Consider the following 25,152-nt stretch of genomic DNA (forward strand, 5'->3'; position numbering starts at 1 on the left):
GCTTAATCATGTCATATTTTCAGGCAAAGACCTACGTGTCTGCTGTCATAAACCACTATCATTACAAAAAATGGTGTTAAAACTGAAGCATAACTCAGTGTCACTTGTAAAAGAGTCAGCTACGTTTGTAGAATGGCGCTTTAACTGCACCTTCCTCCTATTGGGTGGTATTCTGAAAAAAACAAACCACCGAGCAAACACAGGCCGTTATAAGCATAATGTGTTACGAATGACCCACTGGTTGCATTTATACGTTTGTGCTCATTCCAGACCAGGACTAGCATGCATGTCATGACTAAGAATAGATTCATGCAGGCGGCTCTGTAGATCTTAGCTCCACGGCTTTAAAAAAAAAACAAAAAACAAAAAAACAATACCCCCATGTTCATTTTATTGACTTTAGGCTAAATCAGTTTTCAAGTCACCTGAGTCCTGTTGATATTTCTCAGGGATGTTTATCGCTGTGCCGGCCACATGCTGACATGATGACAACATGATGATATTTACGCAGGAAGAGAAAACGTGCATGTTGCAGCTGTAATGTGTTACGTTTAAGGCGACTCTCCCCTCTGCATGACTGCCGCTGTGGTTTAACCATTGCTGTCCAAAATTTAAACATCAGTGAATAAATATGAATCCTGCAACTTGTATTAGCTAAAGTGATAAGGCAAAGCGTAGCATTAAAATATTCTCTCCTATATTCTAAAGTTTTTGCTAATTCATAGAGTATGAATATTACAAACTATTATTTAACAATCTGCCTTAAACCTTATATACATTTTTTTCTTTATAAACTGCAGGTATAATCTATATATTTAAATAATGTGCAAATTCAGGAGGCAACTGGAAGTTCTAGATGGGTAAAAGTCTCCTCACGACACATGCTTATTTTTATTTTGTGATGAAACCCTAAACTTCTACCATTCCTGTCCCTGAGTGGGGCACGCTGGTGTGCAGAAGGTGCCTCTGTAAATGCTTGATCCAATCCTCCTGGATAGACAAGGGACCCTGGAAGACTAGGTCACAGAATCTGCGGATATATAATAAGGAGACAAAAAACAGTCAATGCTAACAGGCCGAATGCACAACCGTTTCACTAAAGCAGGTTAAAAAGACTCATCCTCAGCCTTCTGAGGGTGTCCTGCGGTGTCTGGTTGTGTTGTTAGTTGGGGCATTTGGGTCCTATAGGTTGAGGGGAGGGGCCTCTGTGGATCAGGTTTGTTCCAGTGCATCCCACCGAAACTTGATCAGTTTGGGATCTAGTAAATTTGGAGGCCAGGTCAACACCTTGTGCTGTTTTTCATGTTTTTTTGAGTTGTTCCTAAACTGTTTTTGTGTGTCTGTGTCAGGCTGCATCCTGCTGAGGATGGCTGTTGCCATCAAGGAGCGTCCTTGCTATGGGGTGGGGGTGCCTGGTCTGGTCTAGGTGGGTGGTACATGTCTAAGTAACATCCACACAAATGCCGGGTACAAAAGTTTCCCAGCAGAACATTGAATTGTCACGGGATGATCAATGCTGTTTACTTCACCAGTCGTCATAATGTATTGCCGGTGTATAGCAATAAAAATGGTAAATGTCTCCAGACACTTTTCAGTGTGTTGGACGGCTCTGGAAAGGAAGTGCTTGTGCCGCATTAAGTTGCAGAGGTCTGTGCAATCCTTTATGGCAGATGACACAATGTACATTACATGGACCCCCACGGCCACTCACAGTTCAAAACCATGAATAAACATTTATGCGTCTTCCAGTTCAATTATGGTCTCATGCAAGGTTTTTCAGCTATTGGCCCTGTTTATACAACATATACTGTATATACACGTAACTAGGCACAGAAACCTTCACTCAGGTCTTCACTCAGAGCACCAAAGGACCATGTGTAACTGTTCTACGTACCTGCAGGTGAGTGTGTATATCTCTGTATTCAAGGAGGGTAAAATCTTCCTCTTTAACCCAGGCCTTGGTCTTGGTTTCTTCTGTTTGGAATCATAGCCTAGAAAGCAAAAAAAAAAAAAGCACTCTGTATTACCTAAATATCTTAATATATTTAGTTATTATAACCTAATCAGCCAAATAAACATTTGTAAATGTCAAATTGTTTAAATTTTGGATGTACTTTGGAGTGACAAACCAATTTCTAAGCGTACATCATCGTCATTTGCTTCCTCAAAACTTACCTCGTTCTTCAGGAATGGCTATCCTCTTCCTGTGTGCATAGGCTCGCAGATGACTTGGGAGCATGGCAGCAGTGGGGAAGGGGCCGTTACACTGAATACAAATCCTTTTTGAATCACATTCCCCTAAAACAACAACAAAAAAAAAAACATTGGAAAACGTATATGATTATACTTGCCATTTGCTTAGCCTCAAAGCTTTAATGGAAGATTTGATTTGATGGTATTCCTTGCTCAAAACAAGGTCTGGATCGTCAGAATTTAGATATTTACGAAGACGAACTGTAGGATAGTGTTTGAGTTCATGCAGTAATTTTATTAAGCAAAACTGTTAGTCCCAGTGTGCGCTAAAGTCTTCCTCCACCTGGTTTCATTCTAAGCGTCTGATTTGCTCTCTCCTGTTTGCAAAGTGTTACTGGTAAAGTTTAACACAATCTTGTGTCTTCAGGGGGGCTATTTTCACATACAATACACACCTTACAAGAGTCACAGAGGATTCATAAACTACACACACACACACACACATACGTAACGCTCAGATCTGTTCATTCTGTGACAGGAAACTGGCTCTGCTGTGCATCACTGGCTGCTAAAAAATCCTGAGAACTGGCACGGTATAGTGTTTATAAAGAACATGATTCTATTTTCTAAAGTCATTTCAGCTTAAATAAAAGCTATGAACAATGTTACAGTGATTAAAAAAGTGTAAAGGGGTAAAATTTAAATAAAATATAGTTTACATTACAGTGTTAAATCCTCTTGAACTTGATATAATGACAAGTGAAGTACAACTCAGTCACCAGGACAGGACACACAGAAAACACTGGTACTTCAATAAATTGTGCAAACACAGATGATGTATTCTATCTACAGACTGTTTGTCCCACACATCTAATGATTGTGAACTATTCCTGTTATTCTTATCTGTGCTGAGGTCCTGTAAATTAGTAATAAAATATTTTAAATCTTCAGTGAATATAGGAGTTGTTATGGAAGCAAACAAAACTGTCTTCGCTGATACCTAAAAAAGACACAGAAAACTAATTTTCTGGCATTGTCACCGTCTGTCACTGCCAAATCTTCAGGAGTGTAAAGTTGTTCACGGTGATGTCCAAAACACCTGCTCCAAGAAAGTGATATTCACAACATTCAACCATTCAGATTCAACACCAGAAATAGGAAATAGATTGTATGCTGTTAAATGAATTTGATCCAATTACTGTCGAGACACCATGTGTTTTGGATGTGAGAGTAGAGTGTGTTAAAGAGTACTAATAAGCTTTATTATTAGTTAGTGTTACATTCCCAAAGGAAGGCCAGGGAGTGGAGGGGAGGAACATATAAATAGCCTATAGAAAAAGATTCCATACCCTGTGACCAGTTTGGTTCCGCATTGGTCATCTGGGTCTCCTCCATGTAATCTTTGGTTATGCTGCAGATCATGCTGGTTGCATAGGTTTCCTCTTTCCTTTTCTCTCCAAGCTCCACACTTTCCTGTTTTGTTTTGAGCAGTTCAACTAAAGTGCTTGGTGGCTCCTTAGGGCCTCTTTGTCCTTCTATCTGTAGCTTCTTCCTTTCCAAGAAGACCTCTGCCTCCTGTTTTGGTATAAAACCGTCCAATATGGGACTTCTCACCCCATACTCTGTTTTTACTGGTATGCCTGTGCGCATAAAGAACAAGTCATCTCTGCTGATGAACTTCCGAGATGCTGACGTTTGTGAGGGGAAATGGCTCTTGTTGAGAACCTGGAGGATGTTCCTGTGTTCCTTTTTGTCCTGTAGCAGTTCATTTAGGATGCACAGTGGTGACTTACTGCTGCTCGTAACACTTCTGCCTATTCGTTTCAGGTGTCCCCTAACATGGTTGGAGAGGCCAGTCTTCGTATCAAACCAGCCGCAGCAGAGGGGACACGTGTGCTCTCCTTGCGTTTGTGGTTTAATGGCTGTAATACAAGACACATGGAAATATTACGTTTTGTTAAAGACATACAAAACTGTGGATCAAGAGGCTTCGGGCATGTTCACACCTTGCATTAAGATCCGATCTGCACTCTCCGATCGCAAGTGGCCAGCTAAAGGTACGTGTGTTTGGATCAGTCAGATTGGATCTTGATCGGATCTTGATGCAAGGTCTGAACAGGTCCTTCATCTGCCTCGGTCATTCCAAACCAAAGTAAGTTTTCAGTGAATAATTTTTCCATTGACATAGTTTGATAACAGAAGGAGACCAGGGAAAATACTGTACATTGGCTATAATCATGGATAGCATATCCCATACAATAAAAAAAAACATTCACCTTCCTTCAAAGCGGCTTCAGGCTTTTACCACAATATAATTAAGGCAGGTAATGTGGAACATTGTGTATCATAGGCAATAACAGTCCTGACTACAATGACACATTTAGCCATGAGCTGCAACTGCAAGTCTTACTACATCCACCATTATAAGGTTCCTGTTATTAGGATGCTAGGTAGTTGGACATGCTAGTATCAGTCTTCCTCCAACACAACGCACATTCCTCCAACACAATATAGGCACACACAAATACCAAAAGCTTCACAAGCCTTAGATCAACTGCTAAGCTATAATAGATCACTGCTGTTCTCACCTTTTCGTGTTTTCCTCATACCACTGGGGGTCCTTCTGCGAATTCGTAGGCGGCGGTCTCGCAACGTCACTTGCTCTGGCGGAACCATGTGTCGAGCGTCATAGCTCAAGCCGACTCGGTGAAGGTGCCCCCGTACATGATTGGAGAGGCCCACTCCAGACTCAAACATGGCAGGGCAGTAAGGACAGGGCCTGTGTTCTACCGCTGGTGTGGGGAAAATTTCAAAGCGGTCAACAGGAGATGTAACAGGCAATTCTGGGGAATCATCACACGCTGCAGTTTCTATATACTCCTCCTTTATTATGAGTTGCTCTATGTCACTACAGTCTTCATCGCCATCATCCGCGAGTTTGTAGGGGCTTTGGTGTTTGGCTGAAAAGCTCTGCCTCTTTCTGAAATACCTCTGAGTATACGGGATGCTTTCATTCTTGTTGCTTTCTAAGAAGCTGCCTGTAGCCTCGCTGGTGACATCACTGAAGTTATCACTGACCTCAGAGCTTTTACCCATCTCCCTAACTGCACACTGTTTCTTGAGCCTCTGGCTAAGTCTAGGCAATACATTACCATTCATATTTTCAAAAGTGTTATGCAAAGGTGTTGACATTTTTCTCATTGATGGAGAATTTTGGTTTGTTTGAGCTTGTAAAATCCCGCTTGCCGGGTCATCCTTGCTTCCCTGACGGAACATCTGGTCTAATTTAAGCTTCCTGGCTGATAGTAAAGAATCAGCGGTTGCAGGACAGATTGCCTGCTTTGAGCTGCCAAAAGCCTGCCGGTCATTGTTTTCTTCTTCATCTTCTTCTTCTACACAGGTGAGATCAGTTGCCACATTGAAATTTTCAAGCTGTTGTAGGAGTAATTTTCCATGGTTGTCTATTCTCCACAAAGATGGAGACCGTGTATCTTTGGAAGAGGAATGTTTGGTTTTGTCATTAGTCTTTTTAATGTAAATGTCTCCTTTTCTTTCTTCAAAAGTAGACTTAAACAGATTTGGTTTAAATCTGGCTTTTTTGGGTTGGTCAGTTAACTTTTTATAATCACCATAGCGTGACTGCTGCCGCTCCAGCTCAGGATGTCTTTCCAGTACTACTTTGTCTTGACTAGTAAAAGAACCCATTTTAAACAGAACACGGTTCGCTCCCTCTGCATCATTAGTCATTCTCCTGTATTGAGGCTGGTGTGTGTTGAGGTGTGCGACATCTAAGTGTGCTTCAAGTGCCTGCTGTGTCAGGGTAATGTAGTTGCACTCCTCACAGAAGTAGTAGTGCTTCAGATTATCATGTGCTTTGGCGTGCTGGACTGAGATCTTTGGGCAGCTGCAGTCAAATGTGCACTGAGGGCACTGCCCTGTGGTGACCCCATCTTCAAATTCAGTGATTTTGAGACCTTTGATTTCCTCCATAAGTTTTTGCAGCCTATCTCTGTGAATAATGATGTGTCTCATGAGGGAGTTGCTATCACAGAACAAACGCCCACATTCCCTGCATATAAAGGGCTGTGAAACATTCTCACTCTTCACCTGATTATGCTTGCCTAAATGATACATCATATGTCTATGGAAATGCATTTTTTCCTTGAAATTAACATTGCATATTGTGCATGAAAAGAATAGTGAATCCTGTTCAAGTTGCTCCATCTTCGGCTGTTCCACTTTTGGACTAACATTGTTTTCATCTTCAGGGTCATTTTCCTCATTACAGGCTTCCTGTGCTGTGCTATAAATACGGTGTTCAGAGTCTAAATCTATGTTCCTAGAAAGGTCTTTGGATGGCATGACTGAATGTTTAATATTAAATTGTGCACCCGGAGATTCGTCTTTATTGCCGGTGTCAACATTTTCAGCATCATTTCCACTGCAGAAATGAGTGTAGCGGTTGTTAACCTTTTCGAGACAGCCTGACAAGCTTTTTGTGTATGTATTGTGCTTCCTGTCTCTTTGGTGCATCACACTGGTCTCCAGCCTTCTGCCATTGTGTAAAAAGCACTCTCTAGCTGAATCCCATCTGATTACTTCAACATTATCATAATCATCCAAGGAGCTTCCTGACCATTCCACGTCCCGTGGAGATCTTGTTTTTATTGTCTGTTTTGTCAAAGGTTGGCTAATGTGCATTTGGTCTGCACTGTCACCTGACTGTGTGGAACAGGCCAGTTTAGACTCATTCTCCTCCGAGTGAGACAGTGGCGTGTTGACACCTGGCTGTGTGGCCAGTGTTTTTACGATGGGCCCTGCTGTGTTCTTCCAAGCGTCTGATTGAAGCTCACTAGGTGGTGGTAACACCTCGGGGCTCGTGTCCTTCTCTGCTTGCCACGCGGCATCCAGGACACTGTTGGATAAAACAGTGCCTTTGTTCAGGACACAGTGTACCTCTGAGGTGGGGTGTGAACCAGGTCCATTAACAAGTGCTCCTGAAGGCAATGAATTGTCTGCATGGGGAACAGCAGGGACACTGCTGTATACAAATGGATTCGGCTGGGTTCCATTTAAAGGGTTTTCGTGTTCATCTGAGGACAGACCTGCAGCATTGTTCTTCAGGGAGAATGTGTGACTCTGTAATGGCTCCTGAGTACGACCTGGGCTGTCAGACACAGGTTCCACGTCTTTGTCCTCTTGTGCATTTGGCTTCAGATCAGACATAGTAGCAGTGCTTTCTGAAATATACAAGAATGACACAAAATTATTACATGTACATCAAGCAAGCCAAGTAAAGCATGCAATGACAAACAAACATATTCTGGTGCAGTCTGTAAATATCCATATTGTAGATTCAAATGACAAAATTCAACACTGATGCACAACAGGTATAATCAAATTTTTTTTTCCATCATTCTCACTGACGATGTCGGACTGTTAAAAAAAAGCAGATTTTAGGCTATTCCCACTGCTCCGTAAAATGAGAGCGGCATTATTCTGTGCCGCATTATGATTTTCCAACACCCGGTTTCGCCACCTCTATTCACAACAAACCCTGCTGTTAGCCCTGAATACCCTGGCGAGGATGCTTAATTATGTGAGCGTACCTCTGGGATACAACCTTCCTGCTTCTCCACCTAAAGTTCTCAGTCGTCTGCTAAAATTGACCAATTTCCATGGGAACAAAGTACACCTCCAATGAGATCATATTGCGTCTTATCACTCTGTGATGGTGCCAACACAGATCCCAGCATGAGACTGTTGTTACTTGAATCCTGACAAATTGGCAGGCACACAATCTGTCTTAAACACAAACACAGATCCACACAAAGAAAACATACGCTTTTGCACATACACATGGACGGATAGAAAAATTCATTTAACGGTGGTTAAATTTAAGGCACAGTGATTCATTTTTGTTTGGGCAAAGCAGTTTAATGAATAGTTTTAAGTATAATAGGATTACAATCAGAAATGTGTATGTTAGATCTTATAAAAGATTACAGTACGCTGTCCAAAGCTGATTTAGTTTAAAATGTATGCTCAGTGGATTTGACATCCAGGGCTGGTCGCTCTCTACAGGAAGCTGCATTGCTAACGAAGTGGTAAATTCAGTGTTAATGAGTGGCTTCACTGTTACCACCTCTGAGGTAAAACCTTCCGAGCTCCATATTCTCCCCATCTGTTGTGGTGTTAGAGGTTCGAAAGGGGAACAGACGCTCTCCATTTAAAGTGAACTTCACTGTTACCCCCAAACGGCAGGGTGGCAAAACCATCAAAATATCTTGGTTGAAAATGTGCAAGCCTCATTAGCAGCCAACTCACACGACTCGCTTCTATATATAATGAACTGCGGTTCAACAGAGAAGCAATTTTTAAAAATATATTTGCTTCTATTTACTTCATTTAGTCAATGTTAAAAGGCTGACTTTGCCTTGCCTGAAGATATTTACAGAGATTATGAGCTTTAATACAGTCAAGCTGTATGCACAGATCAATCTGCAATGAGCTTTTAATAACACTGCCTGGTATTTTCCCCAAGACACTCGCCTTATTTTTCAGATTGGTTCATGAGATTTCGAAGGAGCACCATCATCACTGTGTTCTGTTAAACAACAAAAATAACAAACTCAGTTATGTACTGGGAAGCCTGTAGATTGTTTCTTAACAGTCTTTTCTCTTAGTGTTTTTTTCCCTTCAGCACCTAACGTGTCTATTGGGTATCTCAAATTGTGAACAAAAATGTAATTCTGTAGAAGCTATACCTAAACTTCTACAACCATACTACCCGATACATCAGCCCTACAACAAATCCAAACCTTAACACAGAATGTGTTAATTAAATTTTTATTTACTGATGTTGTGGCTGATGGTAGTGCTACATGAGGGCAAAGCTTTATGTAGACGCCACTGTATCCTGTACAGGTATACATAACAAACTCCAAACTCCACATTTATAACAATGAAAGCACCAATGTGAGCTTTACCACCTGCAGAAGTGAACTCAAGTCAATTTAAGTTATGGAGTTAATACGATCTCCTGCAGCATGCTCCGAGTGCTGGTGGGCTGGGAAGCCTGCCATGTACTCACATCAGTATAGCTTTGAGTCTGGCTCACAACCACAGCACACGCAATGACATATTCTCTTTCATCTTCCTGTCATTTTCTGCTGTGAACAATCTAATTTCATGCAAATACCATAACTTGTGGCTGTAAATTCTTCATCCCGAACTACTTGCATCGTTACACAGGGTTAGGAGTAATTGTACACGTGTTCTTTTCGGCAATGTTCATATAAAACATGACAAGGAAATTTTCCATACTTGGGATAAATAAACAATGTCTTATGCCTTGTATAAGAGCAGGTGAAAACCACTAAAGAGACAATGATTCACCTCTGTTACAGTGAGTGTGAAGGTCTAGCATCATTGTAAGACCTGTCAATGCAATTTTGTCATTATTTCCTCCACATGTCAGGAACCATCTAGATTGTCAGGTTGAAACCTGTAGCAACGTAAAGATGACACCCCAGCTTACTAGTCATTTCAGATGTGTTGGAACACATTAGAACAAGAACCAAAGGTAGGTGAAGAGAGGAAATCTATGGTTAATATGGCAGAAAGACTTGGAGGAAGACCTAGCTAAAGAAACTTGGCATCATACTATCCCTAAAAATGGTAAATACACTGGAGAGGCTATGTGCAAAAAAACATGTTACATAAGTTTTCTTCTGAGCTTATTTTTGTAGGTGTTGGAAGTGTAGGTGTCCATGTTTTGTTATAAAACCTACGTGGAAAAACATACAAAAAACTATAGTAGAGGAATTGAAGCTGCTTATCTTTATGAAGAGAACACATTAAATCTGGTTGATTTGTTTGTTTAGCCTGAAAAATGTGTTTACATACAGTATATATACAGTACAGGATGAATCTATTCGTCTTGTTACTATTAGTGAAGATTCAAAATCATCAAATGAAGTGGTTTTAACCGTCAGCTTTGTGTATGACACAAAAAGTAAGTTGAATCGGGCAAATTAAATGCATGAAATACAGAGAATTAACTGCCTTCAGTGTTTAACCACAGAAATGTTCTGGTAATCTTATGTTACACCATGCTCATTCGAACACATTTCTGGGTAATGATCATCCAACACAACACTGTGTTGAAGCGCTTTAGCAGGGAATATTTTGTGTTGGATAAAAAGGCTGGCAACACGGGCCTGTTTGTGTTTCCCCTGGCAAATTACTGTGTCATGGATGCAGGTTAATCACTTACCTTTAACCACCGTACTAGCCAATTTATTAATTTGTCCTCTGACAGCTGTAGTAGCACTAATAGTAACGTTAATGTTAATTTCACATCTGCTAGTACATTCAAACACTGTATTATTATTATTTTTTTAATACTTTTAAGGATTTTGGGAATCTGCTTGGTCAAAGGAAAGTCACTGTAAACAAGTTTTTTCTTCACTGTGTTCCTCACCTTGAGGAGTTGTATCTGCAAAACATGTGCTGGTGCCAGCTTTCTTAAATGAGGGTATTTTAGCTCGTTTTTGTTGTTCCACATCACAACAAAATCTAGTGTCTTCAGGTCTTAGGCTGTTGATCTGACAAAAGAAACTGCAAAATATTATAGAGAAAACAAGCACTGAAGATAATAAGAAGACAATAAGTAGTCAAAACTTGTTGTCTACAACGGACATTCATTCATTCATCTTCTGTAACCGCTTGTCCTGTGAAGGGTTGGAGTCTATCCCAGCTGTCATCGGGCAAAAGGCGGGGTACACCCTGGACAGGTTGCCAGTCTATCGCAGGGCTGACACAGAGAGACAGACAACCACTCATATGCACACCTATGACCAATTTCGAATCACCAATTAACCTAACCACCACGCCACCGTGCCACCCCTACAACAGTCAATAGGAAATAAACAATATCAGAGAAGGAAATACATCGGTTGTGACTTCTTATTTTTATTTTTTCTTATATGTTAGCTGAAAAAAACTGCAATACTAAACTTCAAGTCTAGTGAGTAGAACAATCTGACTGAGCAGGAGGAGTTGGCGCTGTAGGCCTATGAGGCTGTGAATGTCCAAGCAAATTCCTCCTTCCCATTCAGCTAAACACCCAGGCTGGCAGCACAGTGGACACAGCGCCAAAGACCAACTGAGTCCAGCCAGCCAAACCATTTCAACTGCTGGAGCTGTCTGTATGGATCAACAGCCAACCTTACATTCCTCTGCCATTGCCTTAGCTGGAGAGATGCCGAAAACGAGGGGGGGCACGGCCCCTCAAGTACTGCACTACACAACTTCCTCAGTTAATGGGATCTATTGATTTATTTGACACAATGTGAATTTATGAAGCTGCCTCTTTAGTGTGAGAGTATCAAAGCGTGGCTCAAAACAAACAGGCAGAGATTCAGCTTGACACTCCAGTAATCCCAAGGTGAGTATGTTCTCTCTGTGAAGGTGCCACAGCGAAAAAACAAGAAAAACACTTACTGTAAGTTGTTCTTCTGCTATCTTAGCCCTGCAGTTACCCACAGCATCAAGCCGCAGAATGAAACAAACAACACGCCACCAAATCTTACTTTCGACATGTAATTAAATGGCTTGTCGCACAGGAAAATGTGAAACTACAAATAATTCGTAAAACACGCTAAATTTCTTAGATTTGCACCAGAGACATTAAAGCGAGCATGGCTTTACACAGCATCTTTGTCAGGATTACATACTCTTTTATCCCTCTGAATTCTTGTCACCCAAAGGTCATTTCCATAATAATGGTCTCCCTTTTCCCTAATGGGATTTTGTCTGTGATTATGTATGCCAGCGTCTTGTGTAGACACTATCGGCCCTGTCATCCTGAATTGCACAAATGTAATTACACAAAGCCTTTGATAACTAAACAATGTAATTTACTGCTTGAGTGAACATGTATATTGGACTCAACTGATACACTGAAAAACAATATGAGTGCCATAGGTGGTATGCTTACGAGAGAAATCGTGTTCTTTTTAGTAAAAGCAAATTAAGTGGTAGCGCGTGCTTTTACAACAACAATACCTGTGTTCGTTCAAGTGATTTAATGACAGAATTACGTCCACTGGAACTGATAGCTAGAGATAAACATTTTGGGGAAATGTACTTATTCATCAGTAGGCATAACCTTAAACTACAGTTTGTCAAGAGTTATGCATAAGATAAGACAATTATTATTTAGCAATAGCAGGACTGAATGAATATTGTGTACGATAAACCATAGCAAGACCACAGCAGGGCTGCTAGCCAAGTCACATAAGAGAAATTTACACAGAAGAAAATCCATTGGAAATGTGAATATCATGGGATGTGGCAAAACCTAAAAAAATCATTGTTTATTTCTATAAAACCAACAAAGGTTGCAAGTTTAAGCACAGGTGAATTAATGATGCCGCAGTTCCATTAAATGGCCCAGACAGCCATGAAGGTGAACCAGAAATCACAAAATTAGGTTCTTCAATAAGTGAAATGCAGCCATAATTAGTAAACACAAGCATTTCCTACTGCGGCAAGTCAAAATGTCTGCTGTGAAAAAGGTTTCTTATGTTACAAAAGAGTATGAGTCAGGACTCATATGAAGCTACAGCCAGCTACAGTGTCACTAGATCTGGTGTGGCTCTGGCTCTCTATGTTCAGTGTGCAGGAGACAACGATGAGCCAAACTGTAGCAATAGGAAAACACTGCCACAGTCTATACAACATCCTACATCAAAAGACATAAATTAAATGCATGCTGATGTAATGAGCTTTGGAAATAATAACAGCTAACGCTAAAGCAAACCGTTACATTTATGCTGACCTAATTTTTGTAAAGTTGCTATATGACAACTCTATGTGCAAATACGTATTTTTATAGCGGCAGTTATGACTTCATTAGACTTTTCATGTTGGATTTTACATTGATGATCACTGGCACTGTAATCTACAACTCACATCTTATTTATATGCAAATAAAAAAAATGAAGAGTAAAAGCTATCGCAGTGTGTATTTGGTCACCTCTGGACAAAGCCAAGCAGACTGCCCTGCACATTTGTTCTAAGATAAACAGAGCTCCAGCCAGCTAGGTTACCAGACTGAATCTTTTCAGTGATCTCATCAAGTTCTAGGTAAAAAAGCAGATGAGCACATTTCACAGAAATCATAAAATCATACTAAATTGAACAAATCAAGTTGCAGCATACAAAAGAACACATGAAGAAAACTGCGGAGGCTTTACCCACAAGCAACAATTAAAGTGTTTCACCTTCAGGAGAGCTGGCAAAAAAGGACACACTAGGACAATAAGGGTCAAGCTGCCAAGATCTTGGACCATAGGTGAGACTGTGTGAAGCTCTCAAACCAAAAACAATCTGTGGCCAAGGTTCATCACTAGAAGAAAAAAAAAATCCTCTTGAACCTGTCCACAACAAACTTCTCCCTTGTTCACACTACTAAATAAGGGAATGAGTGAAATGGCTGTGATGGTAGATTTACTGATGAAAAAAGGTGAAGCGAGAACATTCGGAGTGATAAAAGGGGACAGGGAGCGAGTGACAGTTGGGTTAAGACAGAAGTCATGTTCAATAGCAGGTAGAAACATCAAACAGTGAGTTCACAGGAAACCCATGCAACCTTGTCTTGAAGGAGGATTTTCTGTTGTGTGGAGTAGATTATATCTGTTCAAGCTGCTGACACGGCCTCATTTGCTGCCCGTAGTGTTGGAGGGGGATTAAACGATATAAACTTTAAAGCTTTAAACAATACCTTTCAAAATTAAATGGATTAAGGGAGGGATGTCTGATGGGGATTTCCCAAGGCTTTGTTAGTTTTAAACTCTGCTCCTTTTAAAGGGGGGAAGAAGGGGGAAAAAAAGAAAAACACAGCAGTTAGAAATTTCTCAGGCATGTGACCGTTTTAATGAGGCTGCTCTCACGTTGAGGAGGGCAGTGGGCACAGGAGGGCTGCCAAGCAGATGGCTCTCATAAACATCATATCTGCTCTGTTTAGATACATGACTTCTCATCTCCCAACACTGAGAGGAAAACAAACCCGACCATCACTGCAAGCACTACCCACTTGCCTGCTTTTGGCAAGCTGTGCCGGCTTGTTGAAATGGCACATTTCCATTTCCTGCATTTCTCCTTCATAACAATATGCATGAGCTGCGCAACTGATATACATAACCTCTAATCTGTTATAAGTATGCAGAGGAGATGCAGCGATTTCGGTGGTGGGTATTTTTGTTTAGTGGCAGTTAGGATGTTGACTTTTATTAAATGTTATTATTACCATATAACTGAAAGTATATAAATACAAAGCTCGACAGAAGTTGCTGCTATGATTAGGCATGCTCAGATGCTTTCCTCCTCCACTGGAGATGGAGGGAAAAAAATTAAATATATCACAAAGTTTGTTGCTGCCGCTTTGCTGTAGACATGTGACCATTCAGATGAAAGGGAGTCAGTGTCAAACTGCTCTCCAAATTGAGGACAGGCTCCACATTGCCAAGCAGACATCAGTGAGCTTAAATTTGGAGGCATGTCAAGCATCGCAGGTATTAGGATCAAATCTCTCATTATCTTTCTTTAAAACATAATGTGAGTGCATCGTGGCAGGGCTGGGTGGGTGGGGGCAGGTACCAGGGACTCATTAATGGCAACCAAAGTGATCCCTCCATAGTCACCTTTTGTTCTATTATTAGACCTGGACAAACAACTCCGAACAGAAACTGGATCAAGTGTATTATTATTTTTTTTTTATTTTTTTTTTTGCAGCCTGTGATTGGGTACAGAGTGCTAGAAGCAACTAAAATAAGAACCACTGTGATCACATAGGGTCAAAGAAATGACACGAGTAGCAAACAAAGAAGAAGAGAGCCTCTGAAGAGACGACGCCAAAACTGTGGCTGTCAAAAAGTCACTAGGAATTCAGAGGCCAACAAAAGCCTATTTATCTAACTCTATCAGGAAGAAGTGGACAGCTGGAGCACAGCAGCCTTGACAGCAGTGGGATTCCCTTGTCATTTCCCAAGGTCCACACGCTCACACTCACAGACGCATGTAAGACGATTATTCAGTACTGCTTGTCAATTGTACCTTTTCAACCCGGATCAATGTGTCGTCTTGCACCAGGGGCCTGTACGAGCGCCAGTCATTAACATGTGAGTGCCACTCTATCAGCTCCAGCTCCAAATAAATCAAAGGGTCGGCCACAGAAGAAAAGGGGCTAATATTTCCTCAATAACCCCAGAGAGACACCATGGAGAGATGCAAATTGCCTCCCAGGAGACCCCGGGGGATGTGAAGAAGAAACTCGCTGGGAGGCAACGGGAAGCTAATGAGTATAATGGTAAATGTATACAAGGAGAGGGAGAAGCCCTCTCTATTCATACCAATTAATACAATCTTATCAATGGAGGTGTACTGTAGAAGGAGGGCCCATGTCTAACCCCTTGCCCTCCTCCCCACTTGCACCTCGCAAGCGTCTGTATTATTCAACATGGGCCAGGCTACGGTCATTAGCCCTGTGGGAGGCTGGGCCAGGCCTGGGGAGTTAAGGAGATTTTAAAAACCACTCACTCCTCACATCAAAACAAATCGGGCCAAATCAAAGGGGCTCAAATATGTCCTTTCTTTGAGGGATGAGGGAGGGAAACGCCATTGTTGTGAAAACCTTCTTTCAGCAGCATCGATGCAAAAACGGAAGAAAACTAAAAGATAGCATCAGCTAGAAGAGGCTTCATCAATCACGCTGCATGTGTGGAAAAAAGGATTACAGATGATTATAATGTCGAGGCATGACATAATATAATTTTAAACCTTAATAGTGTTAAATATGCATAATAACCAGAAAAGTATGACACTGATACATTTAATCAACTAAAGGGTGCTTAACAACTGTGACATTCAACCATTCATTATTTTTTCTATATCATTAGCTGATTAACAGGATTTTTTTTTTCTTTTCCTTGTTAGAAAAGCAGTATTCCACTGCAGCTGCGGATGTAACTAAAGCATTTTCAATCTTCCACATGTTCAAATACATGCTGAAAATCACCTGTAGCAAAAATATACATTTTTCCAATAACTATCTCAAATAAAAGAACTGTTTGCTGGTGCATCAACCAGAAAAGAACATGAAGAAACAATTTAAGATAATTTATGAAATAAACAGAATCCTTTGGGATAAAATAATCTCTTGGGCACTTCCAGCTTTTTTGGGAGGGGTAGGCACTTTTAACAAACATAAATGGAATTTTTGGTTTTATTGTGGTGCTATATACACCTGAGGTTTTCTTCTAAACAAACATTGTGATGATATTTTGGGAAGTCGGTTTAACCACTTAGAAACTATATATGATATACTAGAATATACAATGTACCAAAATCTATCTATACCGAATATCACCATCAGATGTCACCTGCAGCTTTGGAAACTCACTGAAAACATAATAAAACACGCAAAACATAAAGTTTAAACCTGATGCTACAAAGCTCATATGTTCCTTTAAAGACAACAAAATATTTCCCAAAGATACCTTGGAGGTGTCTCACAGAGATGTCTACAAAACTCAAAAAATGCCACAAGGTACCTGTAAGTGAAACTAATTAACTTCACCGCTAAAGGAACTGGGAGTGTGATGAAGTTTACGTGAGCGTTTGAACTACCTGATACGAGAAAGAAATGTGCCAAAAGCATAAGAAGGACTGGCTTGGTCTATCAATATGAAGGTCATGTACCGGGATGCAGAAATATACCAGACAGTAACTGACTGGAGGAAGATTTGCTTCCTAGAGATCGTCAAGGAGCCTGAAATGAAGGTTAATCACTATATAACTTTCTACATGTATAATCCTATCCTCCACATTTCACTGAAGCATGTCTGTAAAATAGATAGATAGATCTTTATTGTCATTCAAAATACACACCACAGGTGCACACATGAACGAAATTTCGTTGCAAAGCCCTCCGTCAGCATAATTGCGCCTAACCTGTGCCCCGCGTTGCTCAAATATCTAAAATATCACATTCAACTCTGAGAATAAATGGGAAATTAATGAGGAAATGTTGAGCTCAACCTTACATAGGTATCACAGACAGGGTTATCTGCCTCGCTGCTCATGTACAATGGAATCTCGCTAATCCCAGCCCTCAAAGACAGAGGTAGTTTGGACTTGGGAAATATTCAGAGGGATAAATACAAGACCATAGTGATTTGAAATTCTTGCAGACTTGTAAACATTGAATCACACCTAAAATATAACATTAACTGCAAGAATATTTTAGATAGAACCACAATTAAGATACAATGGAAGTGCACAAAATGTGTCCTAAGAAATATGCCTGAAATAACTAATACTATCATTTTGTTACTATACATGCACATAATTTAATCATACCTAGAAGTAAATATTATTCAAAAAGTAGATATATATACATGCATGTTTTACCTTTGTACATTTGCTTTTAAGTTTGACATAATAAAAAGAGTGTGTACATCCATTATCCCTTCTTGTAATTATTTGTCTAATATAGATATCACAGGCACTGAACCTTATCCAGTGACTACACAGGCTATTTTAACTGATGTTGCGTTTTAATGTATTATACCTTAGAGTAAGGGCTGAGAGTATCAGTGATCATATTCTGCCCCTTAGTGGAGGAAATGGTCCATAGCCCAGGAGAAACTGGATAACAGATGGCTTGATCTGCAGAGGCTGAGCAGCCGATTGGATTGTGGACATGTGCAGCTCATGGCTCAGTGCTTCATTTAGTCTTTGATGGACCGCAACAATCTAACCTGCCCGTGAATTAAGATTCAAGTAGCTGGAGCCCGTCTCTCCTTTAAAAGAAATTCCTCTCCGAGAAGAAGTCATTCCATGTCTCTTTAAAGGGGGAGTGCCACTCAATTTATATGTAAATTTAGATGTGTGAACATGTAAAATATCCCAAACTCGAAACTAAATAAAGAAAGCAAATCTGTTGTTAGGATTAATTGTCTTCAGAAGCTGCTTTTTTTATGCTTTTTATACAACTAGGCTGCTTTTCGCGGCAGAGGAAAAACCCTTAGCCCTAAAAATTCATCCAAAATACATTTCTGCAAATCCTTAACAGCGGAGCCGCCGTTACAAATTAAGGAAATGAGGAGCTTTTTCATATCTACATACTGTTTGCAGAAGCTGAATCTTCACTGAAAGGTGAGAGGGAAAAAAGACAAACAAAAATGGGAGCTTATACACATACTGTATACATACAAAACCACTGAAATATCTAATGTTCAACAAATCCTAACTTTGTCTGTCAGCAAGTGCATTACATTTAGGTGGCTGAGACTAAATCCTCCCTTATATAAAGTAATCCATGAGAACTTTTTGAGATGAATGAAATAACATAACAACATACACTATGATGGCCTCGTTATTACCATGAGACTATATGCTACAGGCATGGTGCTGTATATATCTGGTGTCACTGAATCCTGATGTGTATTAAAACGGTGTTTAAATGTTGAAATTAATGAACTAGTAATTATTGTTAATTATTGTTTGTTGTTTTTTTGCTTAAAAAACTACTAATAATCACAATGAACAGCTGAAGCGATGTTTTAGCAGAAGCAAAATATATAACAAAGATCATTTTAAACGGACAAAATCAAACAAGATTTATTTGTTATATGCATTGATCTGTGCAAATTCAGACAAACACTGCGTGTGACATCTTGGCTCACATCGCACTATTTAGTGGGTATGTTGCTAAAATAAAAGAAGAAACTCATAAGACATCTGAGCAGCACCACTGCGTCGTATTAACTGATGGTACAATGCCAATGTGGTGGTCGCAATTCGCAAAAGTCACTTCCTTTTTAAGAAAATTAAACAAAGACATTGTAAATATTAGCTGTGTATCACTGATTCTGTTTCACACTGGAAAATAATCAACAGCCAACTTGTCACTCTCTACAACCTGCCAAGTGTAGGAGTGGGAGCAGTGACACATGTAACTGACATCTCAGATTTAATTTGACTGGTAATCACACCCAGCTATAGTTTCAGAGCATTTCACACATCTGAGCTACAGTTTCAGGTGTTAAGCTGGTAAGGAGACATGCAACCGTGCCTCTGAATGATAACACCTCTTCAGAGACGGCCACATTTTAGGTTTATGCTCTGCCATTATGATTATAATAGATAATGAACAATAGAAAAGTTGAAAAAAGTTAGCTTTTCAATTAAAACGCAATCAACACTTGTTTTAAACTCAACTTTATCCGGTCAGATACACTCACTTTGGTTCAGAGGCTATTTGAAACAATTTACAAACCTGTGCGGTTGACTGCGTTTCACCTTGTTGTGATTTTTGCCTGAATCACAAACCATGCGCAGATAATATCACTTCCAATTAAAGACAATATTCTATTATTGCAAACTGTGTTCATTATATCTGAGAATCTGAATAATGATGCAGTACGGCCAAACAGACAAAACAATTATAAAAGAACCAGTTGACATGTGCTTGCTTACCAGTCTGCGTCAAGGGACTGATTCCACCTCATTGTTCTTAGAAAGCACACCTGTAACAGAGAGATAAGTGGAAAAATAAATGTTAAGAAACTTTGTTAATGAGGGTCACATGTTGAACACTATACTGGGAGAAACATTTTGTGAATCCGACTGACACATCCTGCTGCAGTTCTCTCTCTGCATTTAAGTTCATAACTGAAAGTTGAGGACCGTATCTCTTGAAAAATACATCCAGAGACACAAGATTATGTTTGCGAGTCAGATTTAATGCTAAATGAGAATTTAATTAACCAATTATACTGCAATTGTTTTTTCTTTCATAGGTTAAAACTCATTTTCTCTTTAACACTTGGTATTGCTATGCCATCTGTAATGTATTTGGATAAGGAACAAACACATGCAAGGTGTAAATGTACACAAAATGCACTGGAATTAGACTTAAGACTGGTTCAGGTGCACCACATTTGGAGGCAAGCCAGGCCTACAATGCGATTAGCTCTTACTATAAATTCAAAAATCCATCCAGAAAGTTCAAAGGTCACCTAACATCATAGAGTTAGAGTAGAAGCAGTAATTTTATCTTGGAAGTAGACAAAATCAGACCGCACAAGATACTTCTCTTGAGCTGCAATTCACTGGCCAAACTCACTATAAGATCTGACCAAACTGTGTGCACAATGATAGGAAGACTACTGTAAATGTAAAGGCAGCCTGATGAGATGGCTGTATCCAGATACAGACATGTGTTAATAGCAGGTATAAATGGGGTCAATACTTTTGTTGAAGAGCAATGAAGCAGTCCGAATCAGTTCATTTGTCACAAACTGGGCTTGCACGTTTTAAGAAAGTCCCTGTCAGTGCCCTGATTTTAGGATGTTAAAGGGACAACATGGCTATCATTGATTTTGACAGGTAATAATTATAATATTGAGCACAAACATACAAACATGCTAGTTTTCCCCACGTCTTTCTGATATTTTGTGAAAAAAATTAAATAAATGAATACACTTTCCAGTAATGAAAATTTGTTCTAGCACTGGTATATTGCCACACTATGAACAGTCTGTGAGAGCAAAACTATCTGCATAATACTGAATCATTTTTAGCACATTTTCAGGCTCTCAAATGTGACAGTTTGCCATTTCTCTGTTTTTATGTTTTCTCTTTAACGCAGTTGTGCACTGCTTTTTGGACTGCTACCTGAACAAAAAAACATTTACTGACATCATCTTAGACTCGGAAAACTATATTTCAACATTTTACAGGTCAAAATATAATAAGAGTAGTTTTGGCCCAGTGGGAACTGAGCTTAATATGTTTATCGCCAAGAGAAACAACTGCGATAGATGGTTTAATGATGTCAATGTGATCCTATGAAAACATGCCGCCCTTGTTTCCTCGCATCTGATGTATTTCTGCAAGCCTCAATGTTCTTGGTAGGTGCATCTGATTACCAAAATATCTCATCTCTGCAGCTGTTTCTCAGCTGAGTTGCTAATTCAGGCCAGTGTACTCCCATTTAAGTAGTCCCAGGTGTCTTCATTTAAAGCTGTGTAAGCAGCCAACCAGGCCAACAGAGAACACATAACTGTTTGCTATGCTGAGCATTCAGGGACTTCAGGCATCTTGGTTAAAATATTTGACCTTGTCAAGTGACATATAATCAATTTGTGGATAACATGCCTCAACCATCTGATTTATTTAGACGAGCAGTTGACTCCTTTACTCTCTGCGGTATACTAATGCAGTAAAACCAACACTAGGCTGTTAAGCTGCCACTGACTTCTTTCTATAGCTGTGTAAGCTCATCCTTAGACACCTGCAGGGAATGATGGACACACTTAAGTAGGTCTACACTTTGATTTTACAAAACCTCCATTCTGGAGCTAAAAAGCAGGGAAGAAATGCACATAATGTCTGCAGATGAAACAACCGAAAACCCTAATTTTGCTCTGCTTGTTACCTCTGCTCTCAATCCTTTTATTAAATGACTGTCTCCACAGGAAAGGGAGCCTTATTTTTCAATGATCCTTAATATAATGATTATGAATGGTCATAATTGACAAATACCCCAGTGCAACATGATTTGTTTATCCCCCTAGATTCAAAAAGATTACTTTTGACCAGTTATTACTGCTTACATTGCAAACCCATAGTTGTATTCACGTAAAAACAAGCCTGATGTAGCTTAAGACTGACTTCAGTTTTTCAATGCCACAACTACTGATGTAGCAAAAAAATAAATAAAATATAAAACCCTATCGCAATCCAGGAATTGTACTATCTGGCAATCCGAATATATAATTCTCGTTACATGCATTATAAGCTTTCAGTTTTGTTCCATGTCTGTAACACACTGCCTGACCAAAAAAAAAATAAGTCGCCACCTGGATTTAACTAAGCGAATACTGTAGGTACAAGTCTCCTGTTGAATAATTACTGCATGGGCAATTATCTTTTAGCTGGCAACAAGTTATTTAACACCAACTGAGTAGCTTCTCATTTCTTAAACAACCATGTCGAAAGTGGTCGTGGAAAAGATGTTAGTCTGTTTGAGAAGGGTCAAATCATTGGCATGCATCAAGCAGAGAAAACATCTAAGGAGATTGAAGAAAGTACTAAAATTGGGTTAAGAACTGTCCAACGCACTATTAAAAACTGGAAGGATAGTGGGGAACCATCGTCTTCGAGGAAGAAATGTGGTCGAAAAAAAATCCTGATTGATCGTGATCAGTGATCACTTAAACGTTTGGTGAAAACAAATCGAACAAAAACAACAGTAGAACTCAGGGCTATGTTTAATAGTGAAAGTAAGAGCATTTCCACACGTACAATGTGAAGGGAACTCAAGGGACTGGGACTGAACAGCTGTGTAGCCTTAAGAAAACCACTAATCAGTGAGGCTAACCGGGAAAAAAAAGGCTTCAATTTGCTAGGTAGCATAAAGATTGGACTCTAGAGCAATGGAAGAAGGTCATGTGGTCTGATGAGTCCAAATTTACCCTGTTCCAGAGTGATGGGTGCATCAGGGTAAGAAGAGAGGCAGATGAAGTGATGTACCCATCATGCCTAGTGCCTACTGTACAAGCCTGTGGGGGCAGTGCTATGATCTGGGGTTGCTGCAGTTGGTCAGGTCTAGGTTCAACAACATTATGTGCCCAAAGAATGAGGTCAGCTGACTACCTGAATATACTGAATGACCAGGTTATTCCATCAATGGATTTTTTTCTTCCCTGATGGCACGGACATATTCCAAGATGACAATGCCAGGATTCATGGGGCTCAAATTGTGAAAGAGTGGTTCAGAGAGCACGAGACATCATTTTCACACATGGATTGGCCACTGCAGAAGCTTATCAAAACCATGCCACAGTGAATGCGTGCTGTAATCAAAGCTAATGGTGGTCCCACAAAATATTACGTGACCTTTTTTTTGGCCAGGCAGTGTATTTTCGCACAATAACAGACAAATCTGAGGAATGCTATATACCAAATTGTATTACAGAAAACCCTACACAATATAATGCGCAATTCCATTCCATGTATTTTCTTTAGAGATGCTCTCATGAGTTCAGGTCAAGCATGTTCAACTCCAAACAAACCAATTTTGTTGATACATTTAGTGTTTGGAACTTTCTGTCTCGTAATAAAATACTTCTTCAGCAGTGTTTATTCCAAGATGTGCATCACCAACTATTGCTCAACCCGCTCTGAATATGTAAACACCAGCTGCACTCAAATCTGTAGACAGCTTACAGGATTTGAAAACAATATAATTTTACTTAAAGTAATTAAGATTCCATATCCCTGTCAGTGTTATTAATCCAATTCTTGTGTCGTGATGCTAAAAATGCTTTAACAGTTACAGAAAAACAAACAATTCAAGAACACTTGTTAAAAGCATCTGAATCACTCGGTGGTTGTCTATGTGACACACAGTGGAGCTAGTGGTAATGTTCATCTTTTACTGCAGGTTGAATTCAACTCTTTTTGTAGACAGAAATCTTGGCTGCTTAGGACTTCCATAAAATGTGTACAATACAATTATGCTATTATAATAGCAAGCCATCTAAAGTCGGAGAGCGAAGACAGAATTAGAAAAAAAAAAAACATTTTTACCAAGTAATTAACCACTTTAACCATCATAAAATGATTTCATGTCCAAAAATTTAATGTGAAAAAATGATCAATATTAGGATAACAAAGAAGTATAAATCACTGGAGTCAGTGAGTTATTATCTCTGTGACCCCAAATGTTTGCTTATAAATGAGTGATACATACTGGAGTTTGTGCCGTTTGTGTTTACTGTAGGCTGAATTCAACTATTATTTTAGACACAAAATTCTTGGGCGCTCATACAACATGCATACAATATCATCGAATAGCAGTAAAGATAAGAGGGAAGATGCAAATGGGAAGTGAGAGAAGGCGGAAGTTGAGAAAAGAGTTTAACAAATTAACCACTTTAACCCCCACAAAGATGATCGATTTTCAGATTAAAAAAAAAATCAAAAAAAAAAAAAATCAAAATCACTTGAATCAGTGTTAGTGTCTTCTGTGTAAATATTTTACTGTAGGTTGAATTCAACTCTTTAGCCACAGAAATCATGGCTGCTCGTGACTTCCATACATTTGTACAATATTATTTAAAGCCAGTTTAAATAAGAAAATAAGAGACCATTTAAAAGGGGAAGTGAAGGAAGACACAATTTGAGAAACCAGTTTCACAAATCAACCACTTCAACCACTGCAAAACAATATCGCGAAAAACTAAAAAGTTAAAATTATTGGAATCAGTGGGTTAGCTCTGTGACCCAAAATGTTTACAAGTACATTAGCTAAACAAAATAGGATTTGGGTCTTCATTGTTAATATTTTTAAGGCAGTTGAATTCAAGTATTATTTTTGCCACAGAACACTTGGCAGCATAGGGTTTCCATACATGTGTACACTATCATTTAAAGCCAATTAACAGGCCATTTAAAGTCAGAGGGAAGACAGAATTTGAGAGACCAGTTTAACAGAGCAATTGACCACCATAAAATGATTTCATTTCCAGCTAAAACGACCAATGCTGCGATAAACGTGTATAAACTCAGCAGTTTTCCGAGTTGAGACAGTTGAAGCAGATAGCAAAGGAGCTACCTCCGTGGCTACTAGCTGTGACTTTCTTTTGACAGGCTATGCGACAGCGAGCTAGCTGCTCTGCCCACGGACTGAAACTCACTGAGCAAAATGTACCAGCAGCGATGTCTCGGAGAAACACTTAATGTCGCAGCGGTGAACGAGTTTAAGTTAAGACTAAAAAAAAAAGAAAAGGAAAAGGAGCTGCACCTTTCATAGTTATCAGTCACTGCGACGTTTCTACCTTCACGGAGAGCTGCGACAGTGACACATCACCGACTAATGAC

At 39.7% G+C, this 25,152-nt stretch overlaps 1 protein-coding gene across 1 annotated transcript; it reads right to left on the reverse strand.

Moving 5' to 3' along the window:
• Positions 1 to 820: 820 nt before the first annotated feature.
• Positions 821 to 25,152, reverse strand: znf644b (zinc finger protein 644b). The gene is made up of 8 exons (XM_084547592.1): positions 25,076 to 25,152; positions 19,741 to 19,790; positions 10,679 to 10,802; positions 4,782 to 7,433; positions 3,543 to 4,115; positions 2,176 to 2,298; positions 1,895 to 1,991; positions 821 to 1,030 (listed from the first exon to the last, which is right to left on the reverse strand). The coding sequence occupies exons 4-8, from the start codon at positions 7,417 to 7,419 to the stop codon at positions 910 to 912; spliced, it is 3,552 nt and encodes a 1,183-aa protein (XP_084403718.1). The 5' UTR covers positions 7,420 to 7,433; positions 10,679 to 10,802; positions 19,741 to 19,790; positions 25,076 to 25,152; the 3' UTR covers positions 821 to 909.

The sequence above is a fragment of the Chelon labrosus genome (genome assembly GCF_963514085.1).
Source record: "Chelon labrosus genome assembly, chromosome: 7".
Classification (NCBI taxonomy): Eukaryota; Metazoa; Chordata; class Actinopteri; order Mugiliformes; family Mugilidae; genus Chelon; species Chelon labrosus.